We start from the raw sequence: 26,044 nt of genomic DNA, 5'->3' as shown, positions 1-26,044 counted from the left end.
CAACGTAACACAGACGTGGTTTGGAGAGCATGGATGGCCAGGGTGGGGTGGCACATGTTGAAGAGAAGCGGGCTCTACAAAGCCCCAGGCAGCTAAAGCCTTGGCAGAGCAGATAGTGTTTGTATTTCTGTCTCTAAAACTGATCCAAGTAGTGCTCTGCTGAGAAGTAGATGCTTCTCAGTAACTCTTTCCCCAGATGTAGCGCCTATGAAAACAAATGTCGAAGGACTTTATTATCCGTGATGTCCTTCTCTATCAAAGGCATGTCACTGTTAGCAAGTTACTGGATTAGCATAGCAGGGGTGGCTGGAAGTAGTGCTGATAAGAGCAGAGTGTTTCCTGCTAAAATTATGACCAAGTGACTTAGAATTCTGCTGTCTTGCACATTTTTCATCCCTTGACTTAATAGGAAAGCTTTTGCTGCCTGAAGTGTCACTACTTCCTCTCTTACATCTGTAAATTGCAGAAGGATTTTATAGTGTCCAAGTCTGCAGCATACAAAGACTGGGGTTAGTAATAGAAGAGGTCACTCTTTGTTCTGGGAACTGTAAAGTATTATGAAAATGTTTCCTCCCTTGTGCTATGTTTTGAAAGACTCTTCCTTCTAATAAGCTGGAAAAATAGGGTGGGCCATGTATTATTCCTTCTAATTGATGGAAAGAGAACTATTTTTTTTTTTGTTTAAAACAAAAAAAATAATTTGAGATGACTGTACTTTTTTTTTTTTTTTCTTTTAATGTTGCAATGTTTGGGTGCTTAGGTATCTCAGAAGGCCCAGGAGAAAGTATACTGTTGCCACCTTCTTTTCAAGTTGAACAAAAGCTTTGAAGTGGTTAAAAACAAAAAGTTGCTTCCAAAGTGTAAAAGTCAATGCAAACAAATTGACTTGAGGGTTGCATGTTTGTACATACAAATCCCAGGAAATACCATAGTTATATGCAGTCCAAACTTCACTGTGTGGTTTGTATTTGCTATCTGAATATTCAAAGATTGATCATTTCTCTACAGTGTGGCATATTTGTATTTAACATCCATGTATTGCTTCTGTGAGGCAGGCCGTGCCTGACTTTGAAAAGCACACTGTAAGTTATGCTTGCATAATAGCAGGAGAAAGTGATGATGTGCTGTGCATAGGTAACCTATGCTTGGAGCTGAATTAGATTCCCGGATTCCCTGACTGCATGCTCAGTTGAAATGCACCAAAAGGCGGCTGTGCTGCTTGTTTGGTGTATTGTTCCTGGCAGTTCCTAAGCTATGTAGAAGTCTAAGCTAGTAGGTACTCCATTATTTGACAATGAAATTATAAGTAAAACAAAAGGTAAATAAAGTTATTACAGCTCTCTGAAGAATGTTGAGGTGAATAATATGTAAGAGTATGAGAGCTGCCATGCTGAAGCTGAACTGTGTTTGCAGGAAGGCATGGCTTGCGTGGAGCAAGGGCCTAACTAGTGTTTCCTGGCATTATCTGTAGCTGTGTGCGTAGAGTCTCCTAATAGCTTTCTCTGTGAAAGTGTTTGCCCATAATTCAGCATGAAGCTGCAGCCTTGAAAAGCTGGATTTTTTTTTTTTTTTTAATGGCATACTCAGACTTTTCCTTCTGAACTCCCGTGGGATGTTGTTGCTGAATCACAGCTGGGGTACCCAGACCTGCCTTCTTTGGACAAACTGTTTCCCGCACCCATTTAGAGTAAATACATGCAAAAAGCTTGCTTATGCATGTGCCTTGTTGGACAATGCTTTTGTCAAAGACTAAAAAAGCTTGATAGTACTATCTTCTCACGCACTGAGCATGACTTAAAATCAAACTTAGGCTGTAAATATTCATGTTTGCATGTGCATCATCTTCAGGCAAGACCTCAATAGACAAAAAGTGCACAACTGTGGCCTAACACTGTTCCTTTGTTTGTGTAAGTGGGATCTAAAACTGAGGGTCTGCATGGGTAATCCAAAAGTCAATGCAACTGTCCCATCCTTTTTAAAGTTTGTGACTCCAGGCCCTTTAATCATGCCTCTCTGAACACCAGGCATATGGCTTCCGAGATCATGGTTGCACAATCACTTTCGTCTGACGCAGTCCGTGTTGCCGTTGATAAGGGAAGGCAGAAACAATGTCCAGCACAATGGCTGGAATGTGTTGCTTTGCACCCTGTACTTGCTCAGTGAGCAGATCAAAGAGCTGACCTGGCTGAGAACAGGTTTCAACAACGGTGCAGAGCTGTGTCAGGTTATGGCGTTAGGTCTAGTCACGCTGACTCTAAAAGAAGCAGTCCTGCTCGCCTGAGGCCAGGGTATTTGAGTGGCTGCCTAGGGGACCAGATTGACCACCTGATCTAGGTGCAAGAAACACGGTTACTCCTTGCCAGGTTAGCTGTTGTACCCCTTGTCTGCCTCGCTGTGCAACCACGTCAGAGATTGTATCTGGACATGGATGGAAATGAGATAGCAGGTGCTGCTGCTGAAAGAAGCAGAGCTTTGTGAAGTGTGGGCTAATTCTGGCCCTGATATTAAGTACCTCTTGCAGCACTGACGTAGAAAACTGCCCTTTATCAGTAAAATAGGGAAAGATTTCCCTTTCCCAGGCAAACGTACCTTTGTTTAAGCATTTTGATGTATAATGCATAACTTTGGTCTGTTACTGAGAAAACAAATATCTGCAAAGCAGATAAATGTGGTTATGGCCATTTGTGTGAGGCAGGAAGAAAGCTGCGCTTTCATGGTGCTTGATTGCTAAGAAAATCAGGGGTTTAATGCATGGATGGAAAATTGCTAGGTGCACAAGGCTGTGTTGAATATCCCCTTTGAAATGATTTGGAGTGTTGAATCAATAGGCAGAATTCAGGAGGAGAATAAGTAAAAAGATTTCTGGCTGTCTCCTGTCTTCATGTGACACTATAGCTTTTTATAAATCATGTTTTATTTTTTGTTTGTTTGTTTTTAAACCATCATGGGAAAAAAATGCACTTCTGGGTTTGGCTTATAGATTAGCTGTTTCCTGCTCTTTATGGCTTCTTTCTGGTTTGCAGTCGGAAACAATGCTGGGCTTGGAAAGTCGATAGAACAAACCACTGCACCACTAGTGGCACAAGGCCTGTGATAGCATTTTATTTCTGGTTTCTTTATGGTCTGCAGAACTCTAGCTGAGCAGGGAATACTCCAGCTGAAGTGTTGGCATCAACCCATCCTTTTCTTGGCTTGTTCTCTCCTTGCTTCTTTCTCCATGGAAGACTGTACTCTCCATGACTTTCACATTGTCTTGAACTGTTCGATTGCCACGTGAGCACTCGATCAATTCTCCACTTCTGCAGGGAGTGGATTATATGTAATTTGATGCTCTAATTGGTGTATGTTTACCAACTCGCCAACAAAGTGTATTAAAGCTTCAGAAATGACATGTGAAACCACAGATAGCCATATTGTGCTAACACTGAATGTCTAAGGTGGCGATGTAATACCATTTTACAGCTGGACGAGCAGTAACACAAATGACGTCTTAACTAGACCCCTGGAGTTCAAGTTCAATCGCATGCCTTAAACATAGCTACAGTGTCATTCCCCCCAAACCCTGCAAGTTACTCTGCAGGTCTATCTGTCTCTTGAAGCCCTTTGCAGGGCTGCACCTCTTTTAAAGAGTAATGAGCTTGAAGGCAAGATACAGGGCTGTGTGACTAGTTCCAGCCCATCCATTTATCAGTGAAATTGTTTCCCAGTGCTGTGTACTGATAGAAAGTGTCAAGCTTGATAAATATGCTCAAGCTTCTTCACCTCTTCATTCTCCTTAGAGTTTAGTTTCTAGAAAGAAATACTGATATGTAAAGTATTGGATATATGCAACAGGGACCAACTTGGAATGGAAACAGGGCAGGAATATTTTGTTTTGAAGCTGGCTGGATACACAGTCAAAGCAACAGTTTCTTTTTGTTTTATAAAGATTTTATTTAATAAAAAAAAGAGAAGGGAACTGAATTTCATGTGTTGAAGTGTCTGTGAGGGAATATCCTTTCAGATGTTTGGCATGTTTGAGTCTTCCTTTAATCAGTAGCCTTTTTACCAAGTACTTCTAGTTTTTCATGTAGTACAGAGCCAGTGAGTCTGGGATTCTGGGCATCTTATTTCTGTGCTCTGGTTGAAATAGCTCTTCCTGCTGGAATCTGAATCGGAAAAGAGCTGAGCTGCACATACTGGACAAGAGGAAGATGGGGAGTGGTTTACTGGCTGGAAACTTGTTAGTTCTGGCTATCTGTTCACTAGCTTAGAAATAATTATTCCTGAAACGTTAGGAATTTGGCTAGTGGGATCATTTGCTGTCCTGTTATCTGTGAAAGTATGATGCCAGGCAGAAATGGTATGCTCCTTGTAAGATTTTTGGGTCTAGTAAGACTTGCAACTAATACGGAAACAAGACTTTATGGTATTTCTACTAGTGCCTTCATATTTCAGATGCAGATTGAAGACAACACTTTCTGTTAGGCCAAATAAAGGTTTCCACAGACGACTGATTTGTAGATGAGAGTATCCGATCGTGTAAGAGTAACAAGTTGTACAGTGTTTGACAAATATGAGTGATCCTTTTTCGGAGGATCCCCATTTAGGCTGACCTAGGCATGGCCTCACCTTGTACTCGTAGGTGTTGTTAGTGTTTGGCTGACACCCCGTGTTGTGTTGTAGCCTTGTAGGTGATGGTCCATTTTTTTTCAGTATGGCCAACTTGTGAGTGTGAAGTCTGGGAACTGTGTCCATGCCTTATGTAATACTGAGGAGTTGATGGCATGTACAGCGATGGCTTCTGCCTGTGCTAGGGGTAAGCAGACATGCTTGGAGAACAGGAGAATGGCACGTGGATGAAGACCACACATGGGAGGTGGCTGGACAGCGTGCTTTGACCCCAGTCACATTGTTCTGCCCTATGGTATTTAAAACCCAGAACACCTGGAAGCGTTCTGTCCTACAATGTCAGCATATAGGTCAATATTCAAGAGCTGCAGTATCTTAAAGATCATAAGATACGCCGATACTTTTGAATGCTTTGTTTTGAAGTACATAAATGTAAATGGCTTATTTTCATAACTAATCAACATGGGAATGAGTTTTTCTTAACACCGCTTTGCTAGGGAATAGTGGAAGGATCTAGGTCTTGGGTATGGCCTGAAGTTTTTGTCAGTTTCCAAAAAAAAACCCCGAAAAACAAAAAAACAATCAAAGAACCCTCAAACAGAAAAACCGAGGCTATCTCTGGAGGATAAACTGAACTGACCAATGTGTCTAAATATGAACGATGAGCTCTTCTCAAGGGCAATCTATAGATGTTTTAATATTTGCTTTGGAGTGGTTAGTCTCTTGCCTCGCTTCTTCATTAAAAATTGACATTAATGTTGTTGATTAGCAACTAAATTTGTGTTTTTTTTGTTTTTTTTTTAAATATGCATCTCCAGTCCTGGCATCACAAGAATGGTCTTCTAGGAGGCAATAACTATATTCTAGAAAAAACCTTTGAAGACGTACACAGCAATTCAGAATAAGTTTGACATAGATAGCTGTTTGACATAGTTTCTTACATAGTTTCTTCTTTGTTGGTTCTCAGGGGTGGTCAGGCTTTCCAGAGGAACAAACCTGAGTTGAGAAACGATTATATTAATGGAATTCTATGGATAGCATGTCCTTTATAAATCCAGGTGAGCTACCTTTGTTCCTGGAGAAATCACTGAAGATATGAGCAAAAAAAGGAGAGAGAGATGAACCTAGCTTGTCTAGAGATCAAATGCTCCACTAGAGTAAGTATTACCAATAGGTTGGTGTGCTAAGATGTTCATCACTGTAGACACCACAAGGACCTATATGAAATATGATAGACTTTATTTGTTTTAAGCCTGACTGGGTTTTGGGACATGAGAGGCTGATTTTGAACTGACCTCCAGTTAAAAGACTTGAAAAAACAGTCTGTGCACTTCAGCTTGTCCAACTTGATTAGATTTTTGTCCGGAGTTTGTTCAGATTTGTGGATAAGATAATGAGAAGCAATGTGACTGTCAAGGAGGTGAGCAATCTTTTAAGGGGAAATTCTTTAGCACGGTAGAACAGCGCAGTATCCCAGAGGGTAGAGCTTTAAGTTCAGTTATGAATATTAGAATTCCTTGATTTAGTTGCAGGTTTTTAATATGAAATTCTTGCAGCTGTGCCATCGATGTTACTAGCTTAACATGTAATTTGCATGATGTATACTTCCATGAACTTGATGTGTGGCTTGAGTCTATCCTAAGTGTGGGTATTTCCTCCCACCCCTCTTAACTGTTACCAAAGTGGTCTTAGCCGCTGGGATCAGAGGAAAAGCTTTGCTCCTCAAGCGCAGCAGCAAAAATAGACTTGGTCACTCAGGTGGAGTTGTGTTCGCTGTGCTTTGCTGCTCTGGCAGGTCGGGTCGGATAGATGATGACCTCTGGAGAGCTTAGTCAAATAACAAATCTTAATGTTTGTGTAGTGGGTATCAAAGTCAGACTCTCATTTAAGATTATAGGGATTTATAGCCTCTTTGTAAGATGAGATTCAAGAATGAAGGAAAACCTGGATTATTATTATATTATATTTCAGGACAGGAGTAAACAAGAGTAGGCAGCATAGTTGCTTCAAAAACTTTCTTTTGCTGTCTTTATTTTAACAGAAGTACAGCATTGTCTGCAATTAAGGCAGCGTACCAGTGGCATGTTGATTGCTTGAGTCCACTGAGAACAAGCTTACTCAACACAGTGCTGAATTGCCAGAGCCTTTTTGTGCTGGTGTTCTACTCTTCCTTCCGCTGCAAAATGTTCAGCAGTGACGCTGGGGTAGATGAGAACATCTCTGGCACCTTCGTGCATGTTTGCTGTTGTTAATGTGGAAAGCAGTACTTTGTGTCAATACCGGAGAGATCCCCATTCTTAATTAGGCTTCATAACTCTCTTCTGTAGACGTGAAAGCAAGTTGATGCGGAGATAACCATGACTTACAAACTTGAAAACTATGCTTGTATAATGATTATGAACTGTTTTGGCTGCTGCTTTTGTATAATGAATGCATCTAATCTTTAGCTGTCTGCTTATCAAAGTTCTCCACCACTAGTTCTGTTGTGCTTCCCTCAAGGAAACTAACAAAAGATGTGGCTGATTCTCGCATGAATTTGTACTCTTAGTCCCTAATGCTTTTTAAATGTTTTTTGTACTGGGTATGCTGGCAATATCTGCCACTTCTCTGATAAGAATGTGCATGGTGAAGGCACTCTATTTTTTATCTTGCTTGGAACTTTTTACCCTATATTTGGTGAGATGACTATTGCAGAAATGGCTGAGTGTGGGGGGGAAATCTGTGGTTGGTGTCCTTAGGATCTTAAGCCTGCTCTTTGCTCTATCCCAAACAGAGCTGGCAGCGTGGATTGCTTGAGGGCCTCTCATTTCAGTGCAGGCTTTGGTCATCAGGAGTCAAACTTACCTATTTGACTCTGTGCTAGTGCTTCTCATCTGCTTCAGTGCAGTCTGATCTACTGGCTCAGCTGATGGACAGGCAGTTTGGGGTGGGGACAGTAATATAAAACATAACTGTTTTTGCAGTGGTTTAGCTTTTGGGTTAAAAATAGTGGAAAGCGAGTAGCTGTTCTCCAAGCTGCATAAACAAAGCATTGCAGTAATTGCAGCTGTGCAAATGATGGCAACAGGGAGAGATACTGATGCTTTTCCACCCTCTAGCATATTTTTCTTGGTTATTGGCCAGTGGAGAGGCAAAGCTGATGACAGTGTGGTGTATACTGGACTCCTGAGGTTTGTAGCAGCCAGATCATTGAAAAAGAGCCGGAGGTGTGTACGTTCACCTGTTGTTCTGCAATACCTTCTCTCACTTTCCCAAAACTTGCTGCTTCCCCAGCCACTCACTTGTAGTTTACCTGTGATCTTAGACTAGGCTGCTATTTACAGGCCTCGATGGTAGCAAGCATTCACTTGTAACACTCTTAATGCGTTGATAATGCTACCCGAAGACCTTGCTGTGGGTCTTTGTCACCTGTTTTCAGTGGCCAGCTTGGCCACTTAGTATGTTAACCTCGATTTGCTTTCTTTCAAAAACAGTGGAAATAGGGCTCTTCGTTTTGCTGTTTGGCTTTTAATCATCTTCCTTTCATTAATTCTACTTCTGCTAGGTGAGACCCAGCACTGTGTGACTAGATACTGTCTGCAAAGATGCATCTGTTTAGTAATGACGGGTTTAGAAGGCTGCCTTCTCCTGCGCCTACTGGGAAGTGGGGCAATGGAGTTCAGGGTGTCCTTACACTTAGCTTCAACTCTCTCTGAGTGCAGTTTCTTCAAGTGCTTCTGGGGGACAAATGATTTTTGAGTCTGTGCTGAAAAAATTACACCTTTCTCCTTAGCTGTTTGGAGCCTGCAAAACAGATCAGCCTGTCTACATTTCGGTTCTTTATCCAGTTGCAACACTTTTCTTTTGTCTTACTGTATCATGAGATTAATTTCTTACTGCTCCACCTAATGTTGATTTGGTTTAGGAGGCTGTGCTAGAGGAAAACTATCCTGCTGTGAGATATGTGAGATGTCATGCTCAGGTACTAAAAGCAGTTTACCTCCTCCACATCCATATCGTATTTCGTTATCTGTTTCGTGGCTGTCGTGGTGGAAAGCCGGAGCACTGGCTCAGGTAATTTTCCACATTATTCCAGTTTCTTAACTCTCTCCTGCTTCTCGTTCTGTGAGAAGCTTTGGCCTTTCTTTGTGAGTGTCAGCGTGGTCTTAGACCCTGGAAGAGAGCCCTTTTTCTGGGGAAGCTGTTTGGATCGCCTTCTCTATTGTGACTGTTTCCTCTCTCCCTTGCCTAAATTAATGGAGTGAGACATCTACAAGGGCAGCGCTGGTGCTGAACGCTGCTGCTTTGGAGGAGTATTAGTGCCTTGTTAGTGGCAGTACTTGATTGACCTGTGTCAGAGCAAGCACGAGGGCACAACTTACTCCTTCCCTCCCCGCTGTCCTTTGTTTCTACAGTACCGTCTTCCACTCGCCAGGGAGAGGCCGAGCTGCGGAACGAGGTGAAGATGGGATCATCCCATCTTGTTTTTGTTGAAATAACCTGGTGTGGCTGCTCTGCATCGACCCCGTCATTCATTTCCTGAGGTGCTGCCAGCTTTGGCTGTCTTTCCCTGATTGACCTCTGGTGGGGGAGAGATCGATACTGTGATTAGCTGGAGAGCTGAGGCACTAGCTGTGCTTGTCACGCTTTGCTCGTGGGCATGCGGAGGAGGAGGGGTTGAGAAGGGAGCTCTCATGCGTGCTGCCAGCCTCCCACCTCCCTGGCTCGGCTCGTTGCTGTGCAGCTCTGGAAGGCGCCAGCCAATGAGAAGCACAAGCATCAAGGCAGTTTGGCTCGCTGAATAACTCCTGAGGTGCCTTGTTTTCAGTCTGAAGCAGTTAACTTCTCCATTGCTTCCTCTTCCCTTCCATGTACCTCTCCGTTCCTCCCCCCGCTGCTGTTTCCTTGTCAGGAGAAGGCACGTGAGGGATAACACCCATGCTATCGAGTCTCGCATTCAGTCTCAAATTGAACTTGCTATATTTATTGCTTCCGCAGAGTGACTCTGTGCTTTTTGGTGTGAGGGGAGATCTGTCTGTCACCTTCTGGCACTTCGTGACCACATGAGGTGGTAGGTCATGCAGCTGGAGGCAAACCTGGGCTCTGAAGGCTTGTGCTTAGCATAGCACTCCAAATAAGCTAAAAATACTCCTAAAATGGGGTCATCAGCTATGTCACGTGCATAGGCAGTCCACCGGTTGTACATGCTGTGCTGGCATACATGCTGTATAACTGCATAATGATTTGGACCTCCCAAAGCAAGGGAAACGTTGACAAATTGGAACGTGTCTATAGGAGGGCCACTGAGATGGCTGGAGGAGAGGCTGGGGGACCTGGGACTGTTCAGCTGGGAGAAGAAGGTGAAGGGATGTGAGCAGCCTTCCCCTACCTGAAGGAGGGTCTTAGGAAAGGCAGTGCCAGACTCCTCAGAAGTGCACAGCAAAAGGACAAGAGGCACCAGTCATGAGTTACAATGGGAAGTGGCAATTGGGCATAATCACATGTGAAAGTCTCCTTCCATAGTGCTGGGCCTCAGGGAGGCTGGGGAATCTCTGTCCTTGGAGACGCTCAAAACCTGCCTGGGCAAGGCTCTGAGCAGCCTCATCTGACTATTAAACTAGGCCTGCTTTGAGCAGCAGGTGGGACTACACTGACCTCCAGAGGTCTTTTCCAGACTTTTTTTTCTTTCTTTTCTTTTTTTTCCTTTCTTTCTTTCTTTCTCTATTGTTTTATGGGATCTGTGAGATTGGGGTTTGTCTCTGAAATCTGGTAAGAGAAGTTGTTGACTTAGTGGAGCAAATACTCTACACTGAAGCTTTAAATGTGCGTCTTTAACACTTAGGGGAATGAATCTTTGAGGACACTGCGTATTTTCAAGTTCCTGAGAATGCTGCTTTCCCCCTGCTCCTTTGCTTGCTGAGTGAAGCCTGAACTATGCTTTGCTTTCCTTGTTAGGCTCCCACTGCTCCCCCACTAGTTTGATCTCTGTTTAAAAAGTATGCTTTACCTTCACATCCACATATTCTTTAAAATATATTGACTCCATCTCCAGGTTAATAAAGAATAAAACAGGTATTCTTATTTTATCTCTGACTAATAAAGTCCAAGTGGGTTACAATCTAACTGTAATGAAAAGCTAATCACCAGCCTCCTGCACCCTCTGGGATCCCAGGAGGTTATTGGGACAGCACACTGGCCCAGTTTTGCTTCCTCGTGTGTGCAGTGAATGGATTTTTTTTGTTTGGTGTTTTAAGCATGACTCTCTATAAACCAGTTTGCTGGTTGGCTGCTGTGTGTAGGGCCAGCAGTTGACAAATGACTTTGGAGGGTGAAAGCAACCTAAGTAGCTTAATAGGATTTAGCTCTGTCTACACTGGCTTGCCAGAGCATGTTATAAACCACTTTAGTGGGATTCCTTCTTTAAATATAACTATGACATCAGTGTAGGCAGAACCTCTAAAAGAGCTCTGGGAGCTTTCCTGTAAAATCAATCTCAAAATGCTGTTCAGAAGAATTAATGAGTGAATGTCTATGCAGGAACTTGAGTTCTGGGACAAATCCTACCACAGTTGCTCTCCTGAGCAGGATATAAGGATCTCTGAAGGAGGGCTGTGTGCATACTAGTTTACATCTTAAATACTTTGATTACTAGTCTAGACTCATCCATCTTGGGAAAGCAGAACAGCTAACAAGAAATCGTGTTAGGACAAAGTGGTGCAAATGCCTGCTTCTTTCAACTGATGTAACTATTAATACTGCAGAATAGCTCAATATGCTACATATTCCCCAAACTTGGTCATAAAGAAAGCTAGCAATGAGGCATATTTGTCCCTGAACACCTTGTATAATACCAGTATACCACTGGGCCTCGACAACTTTCAACTTTGCAGGCAAACGAGCTATAATAGAGATAAACAGCTTTGTGTAGTTGAAAGGAGCCCATTCCCTCTCTTCCCCATACCATGCTGGGAAATGGAGGAACTGTGCACTTTCAAGTCTGAGCAGCTCTTCTCAGAGTGGGATGCCTTCTATAATGCATGCTGTGGCACTGTATTTAGCTCATAACTGCATCTTTTATTTATTCATTTTTTTAATCTATACGTGCATTGACTGTTACCTGTTGCCCTCTTCTCATGAATGGCATTCAGGACATGAATTTAAATTAAGGTCCCCTTTTTTTAACAACGTGACAACTGAACAGCAGAAGTGGAGTGGCAAATCATGTGTATGCTGACCACTTGCCAAAATGCCCTTCTGGAGGGAATAGCATCTGACTTCATCTTGGTTTCTGAGAAGACCATCTGCAGCTCCACACTGCTTAATGGAGGAAGCTGTAAAGAAAGCATCTCTATTCAAACTGCATTTCCCTTCAGTATAGCTGCCGGAGGCCCTAATCCCTTCTCAGCATTTGGCGAGGAGCCTGCATGAGGCCTTTCTTAGCTCTGTAGCTTGCCTTCCAGAGGCTGCGGTGCTGAGAGGAGAAGTGGTTAATGAGGCTCCCAGTCTTGTCAGTGGTGCAGAAACACAGGCTCCAGCTGTGACTGTGGTGGGTCTTGGCTAGCTTGGATAGTTTTTTGACCTGCTTCCTCTGTTAGTCTCTCTATGGTATTCTTTTTTCCTGGGTTTTAAGGTTCCCAGTAGTGAATATTGGTTGTCTTTGTCTCTGAGTGTTGGTTTTGTTTTTTTTTTTAAGGGCAAAAAAAAAAAAAGTAAAAAACCACACAACAACAGAAAAAAACAAACCCAAAAAACAAAACTAAGGAAGACTCTGATTGGAAATGTTTCCTGCACATGATAGTTTTTTCTGGGGAGGGAAATACATGGCTGCTTAGGTTGAAGGAAGAGATTTCCTCCTTTCTTACCCCAATTGTAGTATCTTCAAAGAGAAAGTTTGGAGTGAATTTATGGCGAGCAGAGGAGCACTGCACTTGTTTGTAGTCAATAGTCTGTGGTTAAATGGCATGTTCACATTGTTTGTGCAAGGAGGTCAGTTCAGTTCCACAGTCAATAGATAGGTCAGAGGTCTGTGTTCCTCTTTTCCCAACTTGTAGGAGAAAATAGCTGTCCCTATGGAATATTACCCCTCTCCGGTTCTTTGCAGCCCCTCTGCATGCCAGAGATACTGCATGAAAGCTGTCTTTAAATAGAAAATATGTTAAGGAAGATGTCAAGGGGACAACTAGAGGTAGCACAATGGGCTGTGAGTTTTTAAAGATCTAGGGCTGGTCTGCCTTTGATTTTGCTCTTTATCCCTTTGCTGAGGTCAGCCATCAGTGTAGCTATACCAGCGCAGTTTGCTAATGTAATCACGAGCGCCGTTCCTCTCACCCTGTAATAGGCTTTATTCCTATTCTGAACTCCAGTAAGTTTTTTGCTCTGTAAAGAGCCATTTGGCTTGCTTTGGCTGTGTAGACAGATGCCTGTAAAGCTGAATGGGGCAAATATCAGTGCAAATGCAGTGCCCCGTTTTCTTTTGTTTTTGTTCCACTTCTAGCTTTCAGTTTTGCAGATTGGCTTCAGGGTTGCAAGCTGAGCACAAACTGGACTTGGATCTCAATGTTAAAGATACCTGAGTAGCTTTCATCTAGCCTATTCATGTCACTGAAGCATAAACTCTGAAGCCCAATTATAGCAACTTTTCTTGTCCGTTCAGTGCTAATAAAAGCGCTTTATGAAGCCACTTGAGTTAGATTTGTTGTCTTTGCCAGGAGAATATCCCTTTTTTCCCTAATTAGATTTTTTTTCTTTTAACTCAAGTGCCCCCAAATGCCAAAGTATGCGCTAGAGCTTCTTAGTTATACTAGAAAATGGTTCAACTTGTGGCTTAATCATTTTCCTAATAGCTGCTGTTTAGGGAAAGACCTCTTCATGATGTTAATGGTGTGAAATAAGTTGCATACATGCTAGTAGGCATGTTAAGTTGCTTTTCAAGTCGACATCAGTAGCAATTTGATATTGGAGTTTCTATTCCAATTTGGAATCTCAAATTATATTGCATCACTTTTATGTTTCAATGCAGCAAACGTTATTTTGTGTTTACAGCAGTGTACAGCAGTGGATGTATGGCAAAAAAACTAAGACATAAATGGGATTAAAATGGTCTCTGCAGAAATGCTGTCATTCAGAATTTTCTGGGCAAGACTTCATTCTGCAAATAATTCAAGCACACAACCCTACTGGCCCAGCAATGATCACGTTTGCTAAATTTGTTTTAAAAATGTTTATCTCTTGGGGTGTCTTACTTTCTGTGTTCCTGTGGTGCAGTTGGGTATTTTTTTCATAATCTTTCTGATAGCAAATACTACTAATTCCTTGTTTCCAGTTATGGTTCTTTATTAAAAAAAAAAAAAAAATCTTTACAAATCAGTTGAGTCTTGTCATAAACCATAGTTCTGCCTGAAAAATCTCCTTAAAAATAGGGTTATGTGGTAAGTCTGAGTACACACTGAAATAAATTATTTGCCCACAGTTCTTGGGAAGAAAGGTAAGGTGGTTGCCGTTCTATTGAGCTACTTCTCCTCACACTGAGTGAGTTTCCTCACCTCTTTGTGCCCGATCAGCATGCCGTACCAAATTCCAGTTACAGTCCTACCAAATTATTTGGCGGTGGAAGGTTACAGTGATGCCGTTAAAGGAATGAGATGTTGTATAGAGCCTCGTAGTGGAAAAATGTAAGAGCAGGCCTTCCTAACTTTCCAGAATCATTTTCGTCCAAGTGTGGTTGTTAAAAATTTATCTTCTGCTAAAATGAACTCCTTTCATGTGGAAACTATGGAAGCAAATCTGGAAATTCGGTGTGGGGTGTTTTTGTCACGTGGACTAGACGGGAAGTGGACATATTCAACTGTTTTCCTTTCAGCTGTTTTGATATGTCTGCAAGTCACGAGATGCACAGAGAAGATGCCAAAGGAGAGGCCTGTTTTGAAGAATGCTCATGCCGTACATCTGTGTGTGCTTCATACACAATTGAATACATAAGCTATTAAAAAGTTTGAAAAAATATCCTCTGTCTAGCAAAACTCCTCAAATAATGTATGTGGTATTGCTGAAGACACTCCAGCAAGCTTGAAGTAATGTGAAATAATGACAGAAGCATGCAGAACCACATTATCTACAGCTGTCATACTTATGGAAACACTACCATCCCTGTTGATGGGATGGGCTGGCTTTGCTGATGGGTTGATGTTCCATTTGGGCTAAGTTTCCACAACTGGGAAAAGTTTGTTTTGTTTTCCATTCCACAGAGGGATGGCTCTGCTCATTTCCTCTCTTCTTCCCTCCTTCCCCTCCTCCCCCAGTGCTTTCTGTATCCTTTTCCAAATAGAAATGGTATGTGAAAGCCCCTCTCGAGGAAGATTGATGGTTACCTGCTAATGGAATATTGCACCCTCCATGCAGCTTGCAGCACCCTCCCCTTGAGGCCTCTTCTGCTCTGGAAGCCAGAGCTTGAGGGTTGAGTTCAGTGTGTTCAAACTCTGTAGTGGTTAATCTCTTCTGATTTGGTTAGCTGTTATAAGAGGAGATGATTAAGCAGGCCAAGTAATGCTGCTGTGATCCTAAATGTAGTGTTTTAATCTTCACAAGGGCTGTGCCATTCCCTATGCAGTCCTGGAAAGGGCAGACTTTAGGTCCTACAGAGGAACAGGGGAGTTGTGGAGAGGTGCATGCGATCCTCTTTACTGAAAGGTCCTACCTTTGCAGAGAACTCTTGAAATTCACAGGAGCAGTATGAATACATATCTAATTTAAAAAAAAAAAAAAAAGAAAAGAAGAACAGCTGAAAGGAGCTGTTAAAAGCACAGATTCCTTACAGCTGGAGTCTGGAAAGAAAATCCATGAACTTAGAGTCCATTCCAGAGTGTGCATGGTCTGTTCAACACAGATGGGTAAAAATGTGATGTCCCAGCCCTTTGCTTGCTAGTGAGCCAGGATAGGCACAAATGAGGGGGAGGTTTTTCTCTAACTAAAGTGCATTGTCTCTGAGAGCCCCCTTACTAGAAGGGGGAGGAAAGAAGGAGGAAAATTAGATTAAGTCACTGGGCTTCAGGCCTAAGCATTTCCTGCCTTTTTTTCCCCCTCCCTCCTTTTTTTCTTTCATAAACCAGTACTGCCTAGGTCACGTGCTCAGCTGTGCAAGCGTATCCTTGTCTCTATCTGCATGCAACAGGCAACTTGGCAATGATGCATCTTGCCTTCAGGGAGTTCCAGGCCAGCAAGAGCAGAGCTGAACTCCCGCGGCAGAACTGCACATGTGGAATAGTCTTGGCAGGGGAGTTTAGACAGCGCTTGGGCTTGAGCCAGGTAATGCAGGCAGTGCTTGCTTATCCCCGAGTTGCAGGAGCATTAAATTCATGCTTCCCTTATAGCACAGGGTTTCTTTCCATTATCCAGTTTGCTGGAAAATTACCTTGTGAGAAGATGGGGTTTTAAGACTTTAATGGATGATACAGCTTTCTAAGCAAGGAAATAAAGCTGCTTCTAGAAGACCACAAGGGGAGGAATGTGTGAGCTAATCTGCTGTGGGAAAGGAATGTCTGGTGAAATTGTGCAGATCTGTCATGGATGTGGTGGGCAAGCTGAGTGTGGATGCAAGAAGTGCAGGAGACCCACTGAACCCTTTCAGTTATCCTTGCAGTGCCCTTCCCTTTAACATTCCAAATATTTACTTGATTCTCTCCTTTAAACAAAGCTAACATCCAGTTAACTTTGTCCAACTGGGAGGAGTAAACTTATAAAGCTGAAGGCCTATTCCCAACAGAATTCCGTACACGTTTTGCAGGTCTGGGATTTTGGGCAAAGACCTGCATGAACACTGATGCATCCGTTTTTTTAGAGCCCTGGAAGGGAATTTGCAGAATCCCCAGAAAGGAAATCCGCCTTTTCAGCGAGAATGCTCATTTGACAAGCTGCCAGTTCTGAGCTAAGCCTCATTTAATAAAGATTTAGTCTGTGGGGACCTGTCAGTGGAAACTGAATTTGGTGAGAGTGTCTCATTCTTTTCATCACTGTAGTGCATAGAGGCTTTCAGCCAGCATTATGGAGAAACTAGGGATAAGAACATCCAATTTAGAGGACCCCCTTACCTCTGGGAATATTTCCTTGCTGTGTAAGATGGAGATTGCTGAGTTGGTAACAGCTGAGGGAATAAATGGGTTGTTATTTGATTTTAACCCAGTAGGACTCCGGTGTTCACTGCTGATTAGCCTGGCTTAGATCTGCATTTGTGAGCAGAAAAAAAATCCAGCACAACTGTTGGGCAAATCCTTTGTACTAGATGCTTTCAAACTCTCTTCAGTTTGGTTTGTGAGATGAGATGCTCTAATGAATGCTAGCACCTGCCCCTCTGTAACCTGTGGAAGGTGAGGAGTGTAGACTTATCTGCAGTATATATTCAACCACAGCTCTCAACAGGACTCTGGTGATGATTGTGTTATTTATTGGTTATTACAACAAACCAAACATCAGCAAGGCTGTGTCTCCTTGGCCTCTGCACTAGTGGCTTCTGTGAATTGGATCAAATACGAAGACAGTGTTGAAAGTCTTTAATTATGAAATAAGGAGTCAGAGTGTCAGTATGGAGGAAATGATAAGTTTTTAATAGACCTAGCCTTGTTCTCATGTGTCGCCTGCACAAGGGCACTTGAGAAATGAATCTGAACTAATCAAAGGAATAAATTCAAAACAGATTACTTAAACCACTTGAAATGTGCTAAAGTGAATTAAACTACACCGAGTTAAAGCCATTCTAGTTAAACTATGTTAAACCTCTGTGTGAACACTCATTTGTAATTAAAGTAGCCTTAGTTCACAGCTGTAATGTCAGCTAACTTAGGAATGCCCCTTCCTGCGTAGATAGCGTCTCGGTACTGCTGAAGCTAGACTGCTGACGTAACCAACCTGGTTAAATAGGTTTGAGCAATCTAGTCATGTTAGGAGATGTTTTACTCTAATATCTGATGTATTGCCTTTAGGTGATTAAAAAAAATGACATAGTCCTTGGCATTTCCATTTTCGAGAAACGCCGTCAGTAGCTTAAAGAAGCTAAAGACAAAGTGTTGGCCTATATCGCTGTTCCAGTGTGGGCTTGCTCTTAATACATATACCTACAATCTACTGCACTTTTTTACAGCGTGCTTTCTCTGGGAGATGTCTGTATAAGTAGATGAGACCGTGGAACCTGTACACTGTTTCCATGGTGCTCTTCCTTGCTGCCGAGGGATCCTTAACAAAGGAGAATACATCTTGGTACCGTGGGAAAAGGCTCTTCCACAACATGTTTCCTGCCCAGCCTTACTTCTCCACTGTGTTGAATACTGTAATTGGCCTGGGAAGGCCTGTCCCCCAGGCAGAGGAGATATGGATGGTTTAGTGCTGAGATCAGGCAGTGGTTTCCACATCCTTTCCCTGCTCCCCCCTCCCCCCTTTTTTTCCCCTCTCCCCTCTCTCCATTTAGATTTGCCAATACATGGTTGGCTGCATTCCCTACCAAAGTCTGCTTCCGTCTGTAGTGGCTGTGGGATGAATGACATCCTGAGACACTTAAATATCTTGACGTGCACCAATGACACTCTTCTCCCGCATGCAGCACTTTTCACCGGATGGAAAGAAAAATCGAGTCTCTGAACACACAGCTTGTTCAGAACAAGTTGATGAGGGGTCAGTGTTTTCATGTGGCCAGCCTTAAAAAGGGATCTGTTTGATAGGATGTAATTGCTTGTGATCTATGAGTCCGTGAGCTGCTTAGATGTTCCAGACTCTGCAAAAAAGGTGTAGAAGGTAGTGTAGGCATGACTTTATCCCACAACAGTTTCTTTTCTTGCTAAGAAGACTTCAGTCCTTCATGGAATAAATAGATATGAGGGCTCCTTTGGCAGCAGCCCAGTTTGCTTCATTTGTTCTTCTGGGTGAACATTTTTCTCTTCCCACACTCCTTTAACCTCTTCTCTCTGTTTTATTACCGCATTCTCAAGTCACTGCATGGAAATCCAGAAGGAACATTAGTTGCAGATTGAGTGGAAAGCTTTCTTTTGGCAAAAGCTAACTTTAAGGTAAAACGATAAACAGTTCACAGTCTGGCAATGATTAAGCCAGCTGTGTTGTTCAGATGCTCAAAAGCTATAGCTGTTAGATTTTTATATTTTGTCCTGTGGGCTGAAATTACTGAGTTTAAGTTAAAATAGTTCTGAAATTATTAATGGGAGATGAAAAGCATGAAGTTTTGCTTTTAAGGAACCACCTGAAGGCCTTCGGCTTTGCTCCTGAGTTTCTTCATGAGGTTTTAGTGGATTTTCTAACTAGTACTAAAATAGCAGTGTTACTCAGAAATAGCTGTCAGCTATTACGTGCGAATAGCTGTTCACTATGCCATGCTGCTTTTAGTACAATTAAGGTCCAAGAAGTGTGATAATTGGAAATTTGATAGCTTGGGACTGGCAAAACTTGTAAGTAATAAACACATGGATCGTTATGAGTTTGTGTGTATTCGAGGTTAACTTTCTAAACCTGTCTGGCCTGCCAAGACTTCTTGTGCTGAGTAAACTTCATGACAGAGGGGAGGTGGTGGTGCGAGGAGGATGAGTCCCCAAGCCAATGCTCCTTTGTACAGTCAGGTGGGAACAAGGAGCACAACGCAACGTGAAACCTCCCTCACTGCACGTGGGTGCAGTCCAGCACTGCCCTCCTGCAGTACAATGCTACATTTTTTACGTTTTCCCTCATAAGGAAACTTACTCAAATGTATCTTGTATATCCCCTTTCTCATGTCATTATGTAGACCACTTCTCCCCTTCGTGACTGTTTGCGATTGCAAGGATGGTTTCTTATGTGGGAGCACTTCCTACTGAGGAAGGATGGGATGGAGTATATCTGTGGATTTTAACCTTAATCGCAGCTTCAGTAGCTAAAATTAGCCTTCCAGGATTGTGGTGGTCAGAGGTACATTAATGACATGGATCACGCTTGGGAACCAGTGGTCTGAAAGAGCTGAAACCAACTGTTTTGTATGGAGATTTTTCATCCTGTAGATAAGGCTGTATGTTGGTTAAGTCAATCCACAATAACGTAAGGCACCTTACTAATTGATGATCTATATCAGAGACCAAGAATGATGCTATACTGAAGGCTGACCTGCATACACATTCTTGGATATATCATCAGCACCCTAACACCATGTGAGAGCTGCTGGGAATGCCTGATCAGCACTAACCAGCCCCTGGATATTTATATGGGCGGCTGTTTTTGCCATGTCCCGTGTTCCTTTTGCTCATGGTGCCTCCTTTCTGTGCATGGGGATCTAGATATTTCCTGCTTCTTGTTTAGCTTCTTATCCCCATTGGGAGAGTAGGTACTGGGAATCCTGGCAACCATGCTGGAGTCGGGAAGGGCTGTTAACGCTGCAGCAGGCTGCCGAGCACAGTCCCTGCACAAGGCAGATTGAGTGTTTTCAGGTGTCATGGTGCCTTTCCAAGCTAGTGGTGCTACACACTGTTACTTCCCTACGTACTGTTGTTAACTTTTATTTTGAAAGTGCTTCTTAGCACTGTAGCTTCATCTCCTGCCAGTCTGGCTGATACCACTTGGATTTACACTCATTTTCAGGGACTGCTCTGTCTCCACTTCTACCATTAGTGTCAGCACAGTGGTAAAATGTTGCTCCTCCAAGTTGTCTCCATTTTCCTGTAAGTGTAGTTCATGTATCATTTGCTGTAAAGGTTCTGATAGTTCAGCGAATGTTAGAAGACGAATTGATGCTCTTTTGTGGCAAAAGGCCCAGTGCTTAATTTTACATTCACTCGGGATAGCGTGGCCTTGGATAACCGAGTCCCAGAATTAGTGTTGCAGGATAAAATGTCTGAGGATTTTATCCAGCCTCAACCCCCTTTTTTAAATACTGTCATTTAATCCTGACAAGCAGGCACAGGCATATCTTTGGTTGCAACTGGGCTTTCACTGCCAGCCAGTCTCTGGGTCCTAAACTGAGTCATCAGTCAGGAAGATTAATATCTGCTCTGCTGGATGATTTCACTTGTTGTCATGGCATGTATCCATTAATGGAAAACAAATATTCTCTGGAAAATGAAACACAGATCTTGGTGTATTGGCCAGCCAAGTCCTTTTGGCTAAATGTTTAAATTAAGGTGTATATTTAAGTGTCCCTTCAATTGTCTGGTGCATGGCAGTTTTTTTTTTTTTTTTTTCTGTAGTTGTCTTGTTCTTTTCTTTTTTGTATGGGGGCTGTTCCTCTACACCTGGAGCTGCAGTGTGGATTTTCCACTGATAAAGAGTGGATGGGAAGCTCTTTCCAGCTGGCTTCTTCTTTCCCGAGGTAATGCCTTTTAGGAAGGTTGAGGGTGTGAAGAAAGAAGTGCAGGCAAGCAGTGTAGAAAAGCTTTGTATTACAGCAGCCTGAAGTGTTTGAAAAATAAAGAATATCCCCAAGGAGCCTTGTATGCAGAATGTGTTAGTTAAATTAGTATGGAGTGCCTGTACATGGCAGGCCTTGAGAAGTGGGAGAGTTTGGTCTCTGAATACAGCTTCCCTCTCGAAGGCCTCTTTCTGCTCGGGAACTCAAACAGTGCACACACCATCTGGCGTAATCATGGGAAAGGGGGATAGTGCTTTTTCCCTTCCAACCCCACTTTTTTCCTCTTAAAAATCAAAGCGCTCCGTTCCTACAACGCCGAGGTTGTGCTGTTTAATCTGAGAAAGTCGTACCTGTAAGCCTCCCCCATCCTCCATGCGCTTGGTGAGCTTCGAGGGGATCTCGGAAGGCCACGAAATGGGCTTGCTGCTACGTGGAAGAGCTGTTCTGCCGCAGACAGCTTTAATTAGCGTGGCTCTCATTACGTGTGGTTGATGGGCACTACGGTGTGTAAACGCTGATGTTTGCTTGGCTGGAAAGCGTGCCGCGGTGTTGTGCGGCTTGTAGAGCTTGCCAGAACGCTAGCGCAGCTGGAAGCACCTATGGAGCAGAACAGCTGGATGGAGGGAGAGGGAGGAGGGGAGAAGAGCCTACGAGGACGAGGTTACTACCAGGTCCCGCTAGAAACGTTCGCAGCCTCCATCGAGGATCTTGCCATATTTTAACTGCAGCGTTCTTTGTTTCAATCCTTGGACCAAGAGGTTGTTTGGATGAGGAGAAAGTGTATAAGTGCTGCTTAAGGAATTTCTGCATGGGGAGGAGAAGAGATACTGAATAAAAAAAGGAGGGGGACCCAAACCCTTTTTTTTTTTTTTTTTTTTACCTTTGCTGATGCAGATCTGTTTGCCTTTGCAATATCGAGACAGCAAGAGATGATTTAGGACCTTTCCAGATATTTAAGCCATTTTTAATAAGTTGTCATTTGTCACCACTAGCCAATCTTTGTCCAGAAATGCTGATGAATAAAATAATATTCTTCATTCATGTGGGAAAGAGTGGCTGGATTTGGTGTTAGATACTGGATTTTTTAAAAAAAATTTCTTTTTTTGTAGAAATGAAATTGGTTTGCATTTTTGGTTTTTGGCCAGGATTTTCTGAGTGACAAGAATTTGTAATGGAGTTAAATGGAACTGGAATGTACTTAAACACACTTACTGCTTCCCTTTCCTCCTAGGGAACATCTGAATAGAAATGGATGTAATAAGATAACTAAGCTTGTGACCACTTCAAACCAGTGTGTCTGTAGCATTTGCTGTTAGTTTTGGTCTATCTATATATATGGATGGTATAGGAGGGATTTACCATTTATTCTAGGCCTACCTAGAATAGAAGCTTTGCATGGGGATTGATTTTTAAAAAATCAATCTCACACATGTATAACAAATTCCACCCCCTTTCAAACCCACTCATGCACTTGGCTTTCTAATGAATAAGCCTGCATATTTATTCATGAAGATTAAAGAACTGCACAGATAGAGGCAGCTGGCTGAAAACCCCCTCCCCGCCTCGAATCTGCTGACCTCTGGTCTGGAGTAAAGAGGAAACCCTCCCTGATTCATTTAGCCTGTTTGCAGACTTGGGTAGACAAAATGGCTCAGCTATTTACGGTTTAGATACAGAAGCTGGTTTTGTGGAGTGGGGGCAGGGAGGGGGGAGAAAGGGAAGCTACCACATGCTAAGGGCTAAAAGCTTTTTCCAAGGTTGGACTTCAGGATGGTCTTGTTGCCAAGTCCTCAAGCATCTGGGGTCCTGATTAACAGCCTCTGCTATGGGTGTGATGTGGTCAAATGTAACAACAGTGTTCTTGCCTTCCCCAGGCCCTGTTGCTGTTGGGCGGCGTTGCTCTTTCCTGCCTCGCTCTGGACCTCCTCTTCCTCTTGTTCTACTCGTTTTGGCTGTGCTGCCGCCATCGGAAGAGCGAAGAGCATTTAAATGCTGACTGCTGCTGTACAGCCTGGTGTGTGATCATCGCCACCCTCGTATGCAGGTGAGGTTGCTGCCTGAAAGGGATCTTGCCTGTTGCTCAAGGTGGTGTATCCTGTGCCTGTATTTTGTACGTGGTACGCTGTGTTTGTGACTAGTGAATGTTGGCAGTAATCCCTCCTTCTGCTCACTGTATGCATGTTTTAAATATCTGTAATGTATTTTCTTCCTTTCTGCAACTTGCTGAACTACCTAGTGGTTTGAGCAATATGAAAAGGAATAGCTGATGTCCTGCTCTTAGATACTTTGCAAGTGGTTAACCAAGGACTCTGAGTCTTCGGGAGCTCATCACTTAGCTAGGATGGATACAGTTCAAATATTTAGCAGGTCTAGGTGGGATTTGTTAGAATCTGGTGTCCGAAAGGAATGAATATATGGGCGAGTAGATTATGAAGAGACACGCACAGATTTTTTTGGGGGGGAGGGAAGTGTTCATATTTGACTGGAAATGGACTTTTGGAGCTCACCGTCAGTATAAGACACTCCTGCATTTCATTATATGTACTAATGTGCTGTCTCTAAGGGTTGCTAGTAATGCTGCTAGTGTCAGCAACGTTTCATGTTATCACTGAACAACAGGATCTCTTGGAGGTGAGATGAAAAGAAGCATTGCTGAATAACACAAAAAGTTAAGTGATTAGTAGAGAACATGGGCAGAAAAAATTACATGAAGAGATTTTAGCTTTTATGTTTGTGTTGCTCTGTTTTTTTTGGTCAACGCAGACAAGGATCACATTTCATAGGAAGATAGCAATAGGGCCAGTGAAAGCAGGAAAATGTTTGCAGACTTCTGAAAAGAGCTTTGGGCTTAGTTTGTTTTGTCTTGGGCAAAATTAGGACTCTGAGATCCAAGGACTAACATAAATAAAGACGTATGTCCTGAGATTTGAGCTTTGCCTTTCTTAGATAAGAATCACTGATGCTTGGAATTGGCAACTAGGACAACCTGGAGTCTTCCCCCCTCTGCCTCAGCCTGGGGTGGCAGGTCTGAAAGCAGTCTCCCAGACAAGACATGTTGATTTAGACTGGAAATATGCAGTTGTACAGCATTGAGGTAGCACGTATCACCTTTCTTTCTGCCTCTGTTTTCATAAAATTCTTTGAGAAGAGTTATGATGAAAAGAAAAGAAAAAAAGTGTACTGCCATTTGTGCAAAACTGCTTTAAGGGAATTAGCTCGTGCTTTAATGTGATTTTTGAACAGGCTGAGTGAGGTTTGGCATAGTGAGTCCACAGTGGACAGTGTGATTAGAAGTCTGAGAGAACTGTGCTAACTAGGGTGCATAGGCAAGAGGATGAGCTTGAGTAGCCTTACTGTCCAGAAAGGAGATAAGGAGGAGACGAGTGCATTTTGTCATGTCTCATGGCTCACTACTTCTCTTTATCTGCCGATAGGTGGTGGATTTGGAATGCGTCCTTTTGGGGGCAGAACGTGTTCCTTGAAGGCCAGGCTCGGTTGTTCAAGGATTAGATTGCGCCATTAATGCTTTCTCATATTTGCTTTGATGAGTCACGTACTTAAGAGAAGAGAAAAACCCTGAAGCGCTGGAACAGTGGAGCAGACATGACTGTGTTGTGAGTTTAGCAAGCTGGGGATGGCTTTGCCTGTAGAGGCAGGGCTTAGTGGTGAGGAGGAGAGCTCATGTATTGGCAAATAGAGCCCTCTTTGCAGAGAGCTCTTACATGCCTTGCTGGCCACAGATAAGTGCCTGGAACGGAAAGGCAAAATAGAGGACAACTTGCATAGGTGACTGAGGCTGAGATTTCTTCTTTCTTGTTAGTGATCTCAAGAGCTTCAACTACATCCGTTCCAATCCACTGAAAGTACTGTGGTCCTAACCCTTCCTTACAGAAGCTCTAACTGATGCTATTTATAGTTGTGCTGCTGCTACGGGCTCTTGGTAGCTATTGTTGTGCTGTGTATGTGTCTAAGGCAGCTGCTGCAGTGTGGGGGGTTTGTTTGTTTTTAATTGTATGAAGGGTGAGAAGAAAGTATTCTGCACGTCTCCTGCAGCATGCAGGAGACAACTTGAAGTTCGAAGGTCAGCATTTATATTCTGGTAAGCTTGATGCAACTCCCAGTCTTGTCCACAAGCTGGAAAACTGCTTAGACTCCTCAAAATCTGAACCATCTGTTTTTGTCCGTGGTGTACCCTGTTTGTTTTTGCTGGTATGAAATGGAGGAGTATCCATAATTTTAAGATTCTACCTGAATCTGCAGGGATATTGCATGAATATTTGTCTTGTCCTCTTTTTCTTAGTTTTTAAACTTCCGTTCAGAAGTTGGCGCTTTTGAGCAGTTGTGGGCTGTGGTAACTGAGATGCTGTCCAAGTGCTGCTTGCTCTCCCGCAAAGTCCGCATTTGTTTTTTTGCCTGTCCCACGGCAGCTGGACCCTGCAGAGCATTTGAACCAGTGCTGTTTGGTGCTCTGTGTTCAGTGTCTGGCTGGGAATGCTGATATGGCTTCCTACGAGCATGGGCTCTAACCTGCGCTAGTAGGAAGTCCCAATTAGATACCAACAGCTAAAGTATTAGTCAGCTGGCTATATCCTAACCTAACTGTGCATCACACGTAACAGAGGTGCCAGACTGGCAGATGCTGCTCCGTTTCGGAGCGACGGAGAATAAGATTATTCTAAATGTCAGTCTGTAACAGCAGGCTGACCTGCAAGGCAGTTTGCACTGCTGTATGTAAGGCTGGGAAACAAGGTAGCTTGGAGGCTCAAGTGGTGAGAAGTTCGAAACAACAGCTGGGCTGGGCTGTCCAAGTGTCCAAGTGGAAGTGGATGTTGACTACCGTCTTCCTAGCTGAGAGCTAGTTAACTCTGGGTAAGTCCAGCCATACTCAATACATGCTTATCTAGGTAGTACTTAATCCCGGCGGGCTGTTTGCACTGTGAATCCTGCTGAGTCCTGGCTTTGTCGCTGTGGATCACCATTTTCTAATGACTCAGTATTTCCTGGTGAGCAAAAGGGAAAATACTGAGTGAGCAGGAAGACATAACTGGTTAACAGAAGTTGTCTAACAAAATAGTATCTTTAATGAGTCTC

General features: G+C 43.1%; 1 protein-coding gene across 4 annotated transcripts in view; it reads left to right on the top strand.

The window, feature by feature from the left end:
- Positions 1 to 26,044, top strand: part of TTYH3 (tweety family member 3) — an 82,642-nt gene that overhangs the window by 19,393 nt on the left and 37,205 nt on the right. For all 4 annotated transcript variants that reach the window (XM_067306070.1, XM_067306072.1, XM_067306069.1 and 1 more), the window contains exon 2: positions 22,828 to 22,997. In XM_067306070.1, coding sequence (XP_067162171.1) covers positions 22,828 to 22,997 — 170 coding nt within the window. The remainder of the gene's footprint in view (positions 1 to 22,827; positions 22,998 to 26,044) is intronic.

This window comes from Apteryx mantelli, chromosome 16 (genome assembly GCF_036417845.1).
Source record: "Apteryx mantelli isolate bAptMan1 chromosome 16, bAptMan1.hap1, whole genome shotgun sequence".
Lineage (NCBI taxonomy): Eukaryota > Metazoa > Chordata > Aves > Apterygiformes > Apterygidae > Apteryx > Apteryx mantelli.
Note: the sequence above shows the minus strand (reverse complement) of the source record. Positions and strands in the feature narration are given on the sequence as shown.